This window comes from Penaeus japonicus, unplaced genomic scaffold (genome assembly GCF_977035675.1).
Source record: "Penaeus japonicus unplaced genomic scaffold, GWHDUDI00000001_assembly GWHDUDI00000001, whole genome shotgun sequence".
Lineage (NCBI taxonomy): Eukaryota > Metazoa > Arthropoda > Malacostraca > Decapoda > Penaeidae > Penaeus > Penaeus japonicus.
The window spans coordinates 37,004,084-37,017,342 of record NW_028234403.1 but is presented as its reverse complement, the minus strand read 5'-3'; the positions used below and the strand labels follow the sequence as shown (position 1 = coordinate 37,017,342).

General features: G+C 35.5%; 1 protein-coding gene across 4 annotated transcripts in view; it reads right to left on the bottom strand.

Moving 5' to 3' along the window:
• Positions 1 to 2,700: 2,700 nt before the first annotated feature.
• DPCoAC (dephosphocoenzyme A carrier) overlaps positions 2,701 to 13,259 on the bottom strand; it is a 32,391-nt gene continuing 21,832 nt past the window's right edge. For all 4 annotated transcript variants that reach the window (XM_043028548.2, XM_086539541.1, XM_043028549.2 and 1 more), the window contains exons 2-9: positions 9,297 to 9,425; positions 7,102 to 7,249; positions 6,554 to 6,661; positions 5,840 to 6,030; positions 4,867 to 4,999; positions 4,595 to 4,727; positions 4,232 to 4,415; positions 2,701 to 3,996 (exon numbers count right to left, since the gene is read on the bottom strand). In XM_043028548.2, the coding sequence (XP_042884482.2) occupies positions 3,861 to 3,996; positions 4,232 to 4,415; positions 4,595 to 4,727; positions 4,867 to 4,999; positions 5,840 to 6,030; positions 6,554 to 6,661; positions 7,102 to 7,249; positions 9,297 to 9,425 (1,162 nt within the window). In that variant the 3' untranslated portion in view covers positions 2,701 to 3,860. The remainder of the gene's footprint in view (positions 3,997 to 4,231; positions 4,416 to 4,594; positions 4,728 to 4,866; positions 5,000 to 5,839; positions 6,031 to 6,553; positions 6,662 to 7,101; positions 7,250 to 9,296; positions 9,426 to 13,259) is intronic.

Sequence of the window (13,259 nt, the reverse complement as noted above, 5' to 3'; positions counted from 1 at the left end):
TTTAATTTTTCAACATAACATTTTTAGTAGTGTCATAAAGTACATTACAATATTGAAAACTTAATATTCAGCATATCATTACTGAAATAATATGCAACATTAATTATGAGCAACTGAATAAATGCCTTGCAGCACCATTACAAATCAAGAGAGGAAAATTGCATTGCCTTCATGAGCAAGGTCATTCATTTACCATGTAAAATACCTAACAAAAAAAAGATAAAAATTACAAAATAACATAACGCTAAACATCAGGCATAAAATCTCCTTTACATACTCTCAAGGAAGACATATTCATATATAAGAAAGGCGTAAATGCTCACAGTCTACATAAACAACTGTGTCTATACAAAACACCCTGGATAAAAGCACCCTGGCACTTTGTAAAACTGTAGCATGTATTTTTTCCCTTTTACTAACGTATGGAGGATGACCATCTAAAATAATACTGTAAATCCATCATTATTATAATGATCACTGACAGTAATTAATCATACTTAATAGATAATATTGAAAATAATAATAATCATAATAACACTGATACTAACAAAAGCAATAATAATAATGATAGTAATAATAATAATAATGATGAAGATAATAATAATATTAATAATAATAATAATGATAACAATAATAATATAGTAAAAAGTAGCATCTACCACAGTCAATTCACTAACAGAAATATTCTTAATAAAGATTTTTTTTTTCTTTTCTTTTTTTTTCTTTAAACTAGTCACGCAAAATTTGCCAGGCAAGGTTATACCCCTTCCTAATAATAATGGAAAAAAAAAACAAAAAAAAAGTCAACCGAATCATAAGAAACTTAAAAAGAGACTAGTATACCCTGCATATGGTTACTCATTTACCCTATTCATCTAAGTTCATAAAAAAAAAAAAAAAAAAAAAAATCTTCCCAGCTTCCCAAAACATGAGAGGAGAAACCTGTAACCCTGGAATGATAAAACAGATAATTTCTATCTCCATTCTATCTCCATCACTCCATTAAACATTGTAAAAATGGCTCTGAAACTAACACAGATGCAAAATAACTCAAAATCTTCAGGATCGTTACTTCTCCTTTCCTCTTTATACATATATATATATATTTTTTTAGCTATTTTCATTTTTATTTCTGCCTGAAAAGTAACAAAAAAAAAATATATATTTACAACACAGAAATATACACAAAAAGTATAAGTGTATTTAGGTAGGAATCTGTAATTAATTCTTAAGCATGATCACTAAAAGTAAGCAGTAATGTAAGCTTGACTGCATTTTCATGTCATATTTACCATTTGTGTTTATGGGTTCTTGATTTTTTTGTTTTTGCTGCTATTGATACTGGTATTACTTCCTGCAACACAATCTTATTACCAAATTACAATTAGTCTTGGAAAGTATTTAGAACTTTTGCCAAAATTTATCATGTAATGGAGAAAAATAATGGAGAAAGCAAATACTTTGTCATTTCTTCATTTACATAAAAATACTGAAAATAACCAACTAATTATTTACTGATAACTGTAAAGAACTGGGTTATAAAGTGAAAACTAATAAAACTTTCTTCACAACATCTCTGGTAATAAAGCACTGAATAAATTACACTTCGGAGAATGCTGTTCCTTATGACAATTTTCTAGCCTTACTTTTTAGTATTGCTTGGATCCCATTCAATATGATAAATATCTTTTTCTCTTCCACAAGCACTGAACTGCATTAGACAATTTACTTTATGTACGTATGCACTCACCCACCCACACACGCACAAATTATATCTGAATGTATGAACATACTTCTAAATGAATGGGTAGTGTCACTTCAGATGTTAATGCTTATCATAAGTTCACTAACTGCCTATCCACTTCTATATCTTACTAAATTGATTGCACCAATTGATTTGCCAAATGGAAACAAGTTCTTGCATGCTATATATTTTATCTTTCTTAAGGATTATAAATAATCTGCTATTTAATTTGCAATTACAAATATTTTGGCAAACTTCTCAAATTCTGCCTTTTGTATATTTCTTAACTTTGTAAAATAAATATACTTTTAGTCAAAGTACCTCATTATATCATACAGTAAACCACATGAACTTTGTAAGGAATTGTGCAGTTCATATTTATGCAAATAAGATAAACTTTATACTGTATATATATATATATACACACCACTCCTTGTATAAATTGGAATCTACTGTACATCCTGTAGTATTCAACTACTTAAAACTAAAAACATGTATTTTGCATATCAATATAATGATGCAAATTGTTAGCATCAGTAGTTTAAGCCACTAAATAAATGCCTCATATACAGGCAATCACAACTACAACTTCAGCAATCAAGCAATTCATCTTTTCTCTATCTCCAATACCCACTGCAACACAGCATTACATAAAAAAGTGTTACACCTGCTTATCTACTTGACTGGAAATGTAGGTAAGTTTCCCACTACATACAACAGATATGGCTAAACCATTAGAAATTCTTTTGTTGGTCCTTAGCTTTTTTTCCATTTGGTTGCTCCAATTAAATGTTAAAAATCTAATAACCTTGTTCACACATGATAATCATCACTTGCAGTCTCTTTTTCATACCCTGTTACTCTACCTCCCTTGTGCTATGTGTTATAAAATGGGATGGTATGTCCAGTACTTTACAGATAAATTATTCATACAGTGAATATGAAGAGACAGAACAGATATGTTATCAGATGTAATTATTGTATTTTATAGTACAGAAGACATGGGCATATAATATATATTCCTTTTTGAGAAGGTAACAAATAACCAATTCTGCCTTAATACATGCTGACATTTGGAGAAATGTTTCCCATTACACAATGGTTCCAGAACTACAAAAACATAAAATAATAATTGAATGAAAATTCTTGTGACAGTAATATCATTCAGAAGAAAAAAAATAAATTCCTACCTTTATTTTTAAGACTAAGCTACCAGTATTTTTCAGTTGAAATCACTCTAAGACACAAATTATTTACAATAACACTATCATTCCTATTATTTGAAATAATAATAATAATAATAATAATAATAATAATAATAATAATAATAACAATAATAATAATAATAATAATAACAATAATGATGATCAATAATAAAAAAATATATATATAATAATAATAACAATATTGATATCAAGAATCAAATAATAGTACAGTGACATTAATAGTGATATTTAAACAATAAAAGTATTATTCCCAGGTTTGTGCACTATATACAACAGATTTCCTGTTACCATCCTCTAGGGAGTCATTACTCTACACAGCCCGCAAATTTACAAAGAAACTCAGAATTAGTCTTATGTGCTGCAAAATACAATAACTTTAACATTATTCTGTTGTATGTAAGGATCCCAGGATTTCTTGGGACTTTATATGGCACTCTTCCTAAAAAAGAAATCAAATAAAAGAGGAAAAACAGACCAAAGCTGCATATTCTGTTGCTATTTACAAAACCAGGATAAAGAAGAAACAGAAATAGATCCTCCTTCATTAAAACAAACACAGTTTAACTACAGTATACATTTCCTACAAAATTTGCAGAAGACCAATTCTCAAAAGTTTCTAATAATTTGGCCACTACTGCATGTTGTACTATGACTTGGACAGCAACAATGATTAAGCCCATATAACAGAATCTATGAGCTATTCTGGGTAAGACACACTGTAGGAGATACTACCTCACTACACAATGGCATAGTTGATGAGGCATAACACAAGGCATCTTCACTAAAAGAAGATGCATTTGTTGTATACTCTACACTAAACTCTTGGAAATCTTGCTAATTCTCTGTAATATACCTTATCATCACTGGTTTTGTCATGCCAGTCTAAGATGCTATCTGCCATTCACCAGTTGCTCTAAGAATATTTTGAGTGTGTCGAAAGTGGCAAAGCTGATCCCCACAGCAATTGGTCCTTTTATCCAGTTCATTGAAAGACCTTTGTAGAGACCATGGACTAAGCCTTCCTCTCTGTAATAAAAGTAATTTTGTAAACCTTTAGTTGCAATATAAAATGGTTATCTCCCTAAAATCTACAATAAAAAACATCAAGCACATTTTCTAAATGACACATCTTTATCAAAAGGTGAAAAAAATATATATATATAGATCATGCTTATGAATTAGTATACATGATTTATATCTATTGTTTCAATACTAATATAGAATATCTTTATGCCAATTAGTTGCAAAGGCCAAAACTAACCTGTAAACTTTGACTAGAGTTCCAATAATTGTGTTATATGAATTCCCATTCCCTGTGACCTTTGCTGTCTGCATCCTTCTTCGAACAATGTCGAGTGGGTATGAAGAAGACTGACCGACCAATCCTGCCACAGCCCCATACATCATTCTTTCCAGAGGATTTAGCTTTTCCTTGTCTGAGTGAGCTGTGGATAAAAATGTATGTATATGTTATGCTTGTTATTTACAAAACATACTTCCTTGATGTGAAAGTAATAAAAATCATATCTTACATATTTCCATCATAATTATTCTGACTACTTTTTTACTAAACTGATTTCATGGTGAGAGGACAATACAAAAGTTACATTAACAATATTCATACCACTGTGATAGCTCTTCAGGGTTTCATATATTCCAAAGCTGGTGCCTGCATATGGTATGACTCCTATCAAAGTTGGAGTTAAACCTCTATACAAAGTGCGAGGCCCTTCATTTTTCCAGATTTTTACAAATACCTGGAAAATAAAGACGACATTAGAATATAATACATGAGCGTACCTTATAAGAACCCTAACTTTACAGTGTTTCCATTATCCCATTTAGCATAGTCACACACAGCTTTAATTGCAAAACTACATCACACTGAGACTGTACCTCCATGAGAGAGGAATAGGTGCCCTTGCGAGTCACTGCCATCCTAGCTCTGGCCATATCCAGTGGATAGGTCAGGAACTGGGATGTTACTCCTGCTAGTGAGCCGGCCAGGAATCTCATTGCTGATGGAGTACTATATGAAATGCAATAGGTCAGAAAGGCTACACAATAACCAAATGTAATGTATTGATCTTATTTTGCAATGGCCACCTGCATGTATGTTAACCCGTCTAGGATGGGCTAGAGTTACCCATTAGCACTAGGATTGCATATATATGCATACACCATCTACTGTGGTATTGTTTTATCATTTTTTTTTGCTCATAGATGGCTCCATACACTTAGTTACTAAGCTTACTTCACACCATCTCTTTACTCTTGTCCTTGTATATTCGTTTATTTTCTATAACTATTATTACTATTAACATTATAACTAAGTAGACCTAATAATTGTCTCCCTGGTGACTTGCTACTTATAAAAAATGAAAATTATAATATGTAAATGGTGCGTGTTCCCATCATCAATGGTCAAGTGAGATCAGTATATTTTTTACTAATCCAAAATTATAAGAAAACATTTTACTTTACATAACTGGTTGATAAGGGCATAGAATAAATAATATTTTTTTCCCCTATTTTGAGTTTTGGTAATTGGGAAACTTTAACAAGCATGGGATGTTGGGAGTGGTGTGCCAACTCAGAGAGATCAATAAACAAATAGACTTCTCCCTCACTACTTTAACACTTTATGGATGACAAGATGTGTGACAGTGCTCAAGTACCTTTATATACTTTCTGGGGACTTATGCTCCTACATGGATACATAAACATTCTATGAATACACAATACTACCAATAGGACCCGCTAAGCAGGGATCAACATAATATTAAAAATTATTGAACTATATCTTGAAGTAATACAAGAAGTCTATAAAAATAAGCCCTAAACCTAGATTAAACAGAATTTTACTCACTCTCGATCAGTTTTGTCTATTTGTAGGAGCTTCTTAAACTGTTCATGAGCTGTGAACTGAATGGCTGCATAAGGAATAATGCGAGCCATTGTGGCAGAATTCCCACGCCAAAGACTAAGAAGTCCTTCTGTTTTGTAACATTCGACCAAAAATCTCAGGGCATATCGTGCTGAAAATTTCTTGTTCGTTGCCTGAAAAAATAAAAGGACAGTTTTAGTATTTGCATGCACTGGCAACTTAGTCTACTAATGAACTTCCTCGGACAGTTTAATTCTGAGTCACCTTCATTACAAATAACTCATGTGACATAAATTTGCAATTATGACAGTATTTTAGGAATCCCTTTAATTAAAGATTGCTTTGATCTTTTTACTAACAATCAGGCATAAAAATAATGAACAGATTCTGATTTGTGCGAACACAATATAAATATAACATCTACATACTCAGGACTATGAAGTCCTGCAATATGAATGTCTTGTGGTTCAGCAGTAAGAGGTACTCTGTTTGCATACTCATCTCATTATGATGGATTTCAAGAATTTACTTTCTCAAGGCAGGATTGAATCTTTTAAATCCAATACGGTACATCATTTTCATTTTAGGAGTCTGAACTTCTAATTACAACAACTAATCTTACTTATCTAGACCTTTTATCTTTAAACAAAGTTACAGATAAAGATCTCCAAAGTATCTTCCTATTCACACATATACCTGAAAGTTTATCTTCGTCCTATCAAGCGGGGCAATGGTTGTCTTGGCAAGCCCTCCTGCCACGGCACCAACAACCAGGGTGATGAAGACCTGAGCATGTGACCCAACCTGTGAGTTAAGAAAAAGGTTCTGTTATCAAAAATCACTTTACACATCAACACTAAAATTCTCTTTGAAACAAGCTGATACTTGTTGGGTACATGTGGGTATACCCCTTTGCAGATATGAGTATCATAACTGAAAAAAAAATTGGGAGTACTCTTCTTACAATTTGTATATGGAGAAACTGCACCCTATCAACATAAATATACAATACATCAAGTAATAAAAAAAATGAAAATAGAAGAATAGAAGATAAAATTCATCTTCAGTCAAATCAGAAGGAAAAAAACAATTTAACCAGAATTCATATAGTATATATTCCTACACACATAATTTTTTTACAGTCTGTTGCACCAACTCTTTCCACAGGTTTCAAGCCTTTAACCAATCAAAAAAATACCATTCCAGGTACCTTCTTCACCAATAACTATCAACAACAAACTCACTCTTGCTTGCTGAACATCCTCTTGTAACTGTGTTGCTGTGCTGCTAGAAGAGCCAGTACTCTGAGCTTCGACAGATAACTTCTGAGTTTCGAGGCCTGTTGCAACAACATCTTGTTGGGCATCTTGAGGCTCTCTGGTCTCTGTCAACCTGTGGGTAAGGAATCACTGTAGTACAGAAATAAGAGTAAAATAATAAACAATAATACTAAATACACAAATAATGATTATCAAAAAACATAAAACAAAACTGAGAATAAATAGACTACACCAATAATAACAATACTGATAATAATAGTAACAAATTAATAGAAAAGAAAAAAAGAATATCTTAAATATCGATAGATATAGCAATAATATCAAAATAACTATTAGTAAGGACAGGAATAACCATGATGATAATAATGCTGATGATAATGCGTAGACAGTGAAAGAGAAACAAAGGAAATAGAAGCATGAAAAGTTGGACATGGCTCAGGAAAGAAACTCTTAACCCATAGTGGATTGGTATCATGACATACATGATGTAGGAGCTTTGGCTTGACATCATGATGTACATGATGTTGGGGGATTTTGGATCACTGTGTTATTATATTGTACTTTGAGTAATGAGTGAGTGATGAGGACAAAGCAGTCATAATTACTATAATTGCCATAATATTTTGCAAAATGGGTTTCACCTAACACCCAAAACCTAAGTGGTACCACTTTCTCCAAACACTAGCAGGAGAGAGAGCCTTGAATGGCACCTGTCCATGGTCTCTAGCAAGCACTGTCTTTATAAAGACACACAGCAAGTTGTCGACCTCTCACTTGAAGGATGTGCAAGCAGAATGAGGTGACTCAAACCATGCCCAGTGTCTACAATAAGCCAACTCTGCCAGTAGGGATGCCTTTTACTGTGGTAACCACAGTCATAAGCAAAGGTTTCCTTCCTCTTCCATACCACTTTATGTTGTTTCATTGTGGATAGTTATGTTTTGTATTTGTTCATGACAGTACACAAATACAAAAAAAAAAAAAAAAAACAGCAATACTTCTATCACACTGAGTATAAAGAAAATAATGAACTGATATGGACCCTATACAAGAATTTTAGTCAACTATGGCACTGATAGAGCCTGTCATATGACACATGTAAGTCTCTCAATACAATAAAACAAAAAAGACTGGCTCTAGTTTTATAATGAGTGACTAAAAAAGAGTGGGGAAAAGTAAAGGTATATTGCATGAAGCTGCCTCGCTCTAAAACTCATCCTGGGCAAGCAAATCTATCCCTGTTCAGGGATAGATTTGCACTGTGCACTGTGCACAAATGCAATCGAGAATCAAATAGACAAATTAGGTATATCTCACCTTAATGTAGGATGCGAGGTGTGAGAGAGGAAATAATGAGGCATATTATCTATGAATGTAAGAAACTGGCTCAGATAAAGTATCAGCTATGGACATGACCAAGTAGGATCTCCGATTTATGATAACAATAAGCCAGGGATTGTACAAGAAAATCAAGATTTTTTATTGTTATGGGATTTCCTGTGTTCAGATTGATTGTCCTTTGGAACACATTAGCTCAGATTTAGCTTTGCATGACAAATAACAAAAACAATACTTTGTAATAGATGATGCCTGTCCATTTCATCTTATATTGAATGAAAAGGAGATAGAAAAGGTAGAAAAACAATTTACTAGGATTAGGGAGTGAAGGAAAGTCATTATAATTTCCTCCATCTCCAGAGCATTGGAGAGCAGAATTCAATAAATGGGTGGAAAAGCTAGAAGTGAGTTACAATGTGGAGATGCTGCAAAATGCATGTCTACTAGTACCAGAGTAACAGATGTCTAAGGCTTCTCAAACATTTCCTTTTTTAAATCCAACACTTGTACAACCTACAGAGGGATGCCTTGCATGAGACTGTGAATACTACTACTACTACTACTACTACTACTACTACTACTGCCACTATTATTACTACTACTAATAAAAAAAACAATCATGACTATGATAATCATAACAATAACAATAATAATAATTATAAGAGTTGAAGTAATAGTGGTGGTGGTGGTAGTGGTAGTGGTGATGGTGGTGGTAGTGGTGGTAGTTGTAGTTACTGGAGTAGTAGTAGTGGTGATGGTGGAAGTGGAAGTGGAGGTGCAGGTGGAGATGGAAGGAAAGGGGGAGAGGGGGAGAGACGTACGGTATGGCGGCGAGGTGCTGGTGCTTGTGCCTGGCGACCGTGATGGAAGGCGCGGTGATGTCGCTGATCACGGCAGCCACAGCTCGGCCCTCCAGACTATGACTCATGGCTCCCGAAGCATCGTCAACGCTGCGAACACAAACAAACGTTAGTACTGGATTCCTGGCGTGGCGCCACCTAAGCGGTGAAAGTACTTTCTATAAATATAGCCATATTGATATTCTCTTACATTACCGTCACTATACGTAGCGAATTCCTAACGTCATGAAACTTTTACTGAATTACTTTCTTTTATTTTTACTAAGGTCCGCAGATATAAGACCAATAGTCAATCATAACATTCATATGACTTAACCCATTGACCCCGGGGATGTGCACCGTCCAATACGGTTTCGATTTACTGCTAAACTGCTTATGTACTTGTATACCTTTTCCTTAATTCTTAAAGCTTTAATTAATTGTATAATTATCGTAACTAAAATCTTATTGTTATTATCATTACCATTATTATTATCACTATTTTTACTGTTGTTGTTGTCATTATTACTATTATACTGTTAATAAGAATGTACTAATAAGAGAAAATGTAAGGAATAAGCGAAGCAGAAGAGCTCACATGTAACTCTGCCGTATATGTATATAATGATAATGATGGTGATAATGATGATGATGTTGATAATTATAACGATAAAAATTAATAGCATTATAAAACAGAATCACGGTGACTCATGTATACTTATACTAAAGCATCAGCGAGTTGTCATCTTATTTGACGAGCTTTTCAGACTAGTATTACTTCACAGCCTTAATTAATAACAATAAAAAAATGGATAAGTCAGCATGCAATCATCAGTCTAACACCTGTGTCCCACATGTTGCCAAGATTCACTTTTCCCATGGACTCAAATGAACAACCATCATTCACACGTAATTTCACTTTCATTGCCTTTCAGTTTCTCTCCTATCTTTTGCGGATAATGTTGCCGGATATTTTTATAGACCTTCTTTTGTATTTACGTTATCATTGTTTACCTGTGCTTCAGATAAGATAAAATAAAACACAGGCGCATTCTTCAACGGCCAAGTAGCAGTATCCTTGGTATTCTAAACCGATGTATTAAATATTGTACAAGGTTCTTCCGCTCGCCTGGAGAACGCACAGCTATCTTTTTTCAGGGAAGTGAACGCAATGCCGGTAATTACTATATATATTCTGAATAATCGTTTCGTTTGCTTTCTTTTCGTACTTCCATTTTCAACTCGTTAAGGGAAGAGGGGGAAGGAGAGAACTGGAAGTGACAGGAGAGAGTGTTAGAAGAAGGGAAAACTGAGAAAACACGTAAAAGTAAAAGAGGAAGAGAAAGAAGAGAAACACAGATCAACAGGAGCGAAAGGGAGCATTACCATAATACAAATGGTAATCACAAGATACAGCGAGCCAGCCCACCTGGCTAAATCAAGGAACAAATAGCAATGAAGCTCAATATAGAATTACAATTAATATGAACCTGTATCTTTCCTACACCCCTCATTCCAACCCTAGATAAAATTAACAAAACATAAACAAAAATCAATTTTACCTTCGGCACCCGTACCCATGTGCCCAATGCCCAGGTCATCGACACTGACCACGTGAACGACCACAGGTGCCCGCGTGACCGAAGCGACAGAGCGAAGAGAGCGACAGTTCTTCTCCCTGGTCCTCTTTAATTAATAACATGCGAGCGATAGATAGTAATAGATCGCGATACTTTCCACTTCTCGTCCACCTTGTTAAATCTTTCACGTAGGTCTGACTGACCTTTGTGGCGTTGTATTGTGGGTCCGATGAGAGTTCCGCTGCTCGACCCTGGATGGAAGAGCGATCATGGAAGAGCGATCGAGCAACGTGTTTTCACACAACTTAAATACAGAATGATGTTATCTTAGGGGTAACATCATGTGGTATCGATATATTTATTCAGCATGATCAAGTTTCCTTTCAACAACTCATGTACGTAAGCCAGAATCTCCCATCCTTAATAAAGCTGTTCCCACGACCTGCACCACCACCCTAAATCGGGTACGGCGTCATCACAAGGCCTGTAGTTGCATAAGCGCCAGGGTTCGGCACCCAACCTGTCCAGCTGGGTCCTGGAGGTCTTCGTCGCCAGTTGACAGCAGTAACGACGTAGTGTGAAGGGGGAGCGATGGTTTATTATTAGAGAGGCATGCAGACTCAGGATCGTGCACATGGTAGCTCACAACCATGCGCGGTTAAGGTTCTTGGTGACCGCTCATAACTCTTTTCAACCATCCGAGAGACACCCCTCCCCAATCATCATTAACTGCTATCCCCCCCCCCCTCTGCGCCAAGGTCAATCGCCCTTGTAAACGCGCGATGGAAATGTGTAAACATACTACCATGCAGACCTGTGCATTATATACACAGACATGCAAGCACCTCTCTCTCTCTCTCTCTCCCTCTCCCTCTCCCTCTCTCTCTCTCTCCCTCTCCCATGTAACTCACACACGCTTAGTCAGTCAGTCAGTCAGTCAGTCAATCACACACACACACACACACACACACACACACACACACACACACACACACACACACACACACACACACACACACACACGCACACACGCACACACGCACACGCACACACGCACACACACACACACACACACACACACACACACACACACACACACACACACACACACACACACACGCTCCGGATAGGCAGAGAGAGGAACTACATTCATAATATTATAAATCGAGGCATCAACGAATGCCGGACATGTTAACCAGCTCAATGCAACATCTCCGAATGACAGCGTTGAATTTTGGATAATCATCATGACCAACCAGTCGAATATTAAGTAATCATCAACACGAACCTGTCAAACTGTCATAGGTCATTAACAACCTGTCAACCTGTCACCAGTCATCACCAACATGACAAATGCAACTTTGCTTGATAAAAAAAAGTGATTGCAAGAGAGGGAAATAGATTTGAGGAGAAAGGATATGTTAAAAAGGAACAAGATAGAAGGATGATTATGTGGAAGATGACAGACAAACAAAAAAGATAGATACAGCAGACAAAAATGGTGAAGCATAATAAATAAAAGACAAAAATGGGTGATAAGGGCAAAGGTAAAGATAATAGAAAAAGAAGAGAATGAAAGGTAATGCCAAATATGAAAGCGAAGCGATAATAAGTAGAAGATATTAAGAAAAGACGGGAGTGTAAAATTAATGAGTGATAGATAATGGATAAAGACAAGAGTAATGGGCGCAGCAAAAGTAACATTGGAAGATAAAAGGGAAAGACGAAAGTGGAGGGCAATAGGTAAAGACAGATCATAAGATAAGGAGATAAAAAAAGGTGAAAGAAGAAAAGGAACATATAACTGTGGATATATATATATATATATATATATATATATATATATATATATATATATATAAAGAGAGAGAGAGAGAGAGAGAGAGAGAGAGAGAGAGAGAGAGAGAGAGAGAGAGAGAGAGAGAGAGAGAGAGAGAATGTTAAAGATGCGATAAAAGAAAGGGAAGAGAGAGCAGATGAACTGAGGAAATAGACACTACAAGCAAAATGAAACACAAAATGGAATGATATACATGAGAACAATAAAGAGCAAAATGAGAGAGAGAGAGAGAGAGAGAGAGAGAGAGAGAGAGAGAGAGAGAGAGAGAGAGAGAGAGAGAGAGAGAGAGAGAGAGAGAGAGAGAGAGAGAGAGAGAGAGAAGAGGGGAGAGAGGGGGGGGGGGGGGGGGGGGGAGAGAGAGAGCGAATGAGACAGAGAGCAAAAATCAGAAAGGACGAGAGATAAATAAGGGGGACCCACTAAGCCAGAATTAAAACCAGGTCAAGTACATCAGTGTGAAAAATCATTCTTTATGGCTCTGAGGTAGAGGAAGGGGTGGGGGGGGGGGTCGTAGGGGATGCCGGC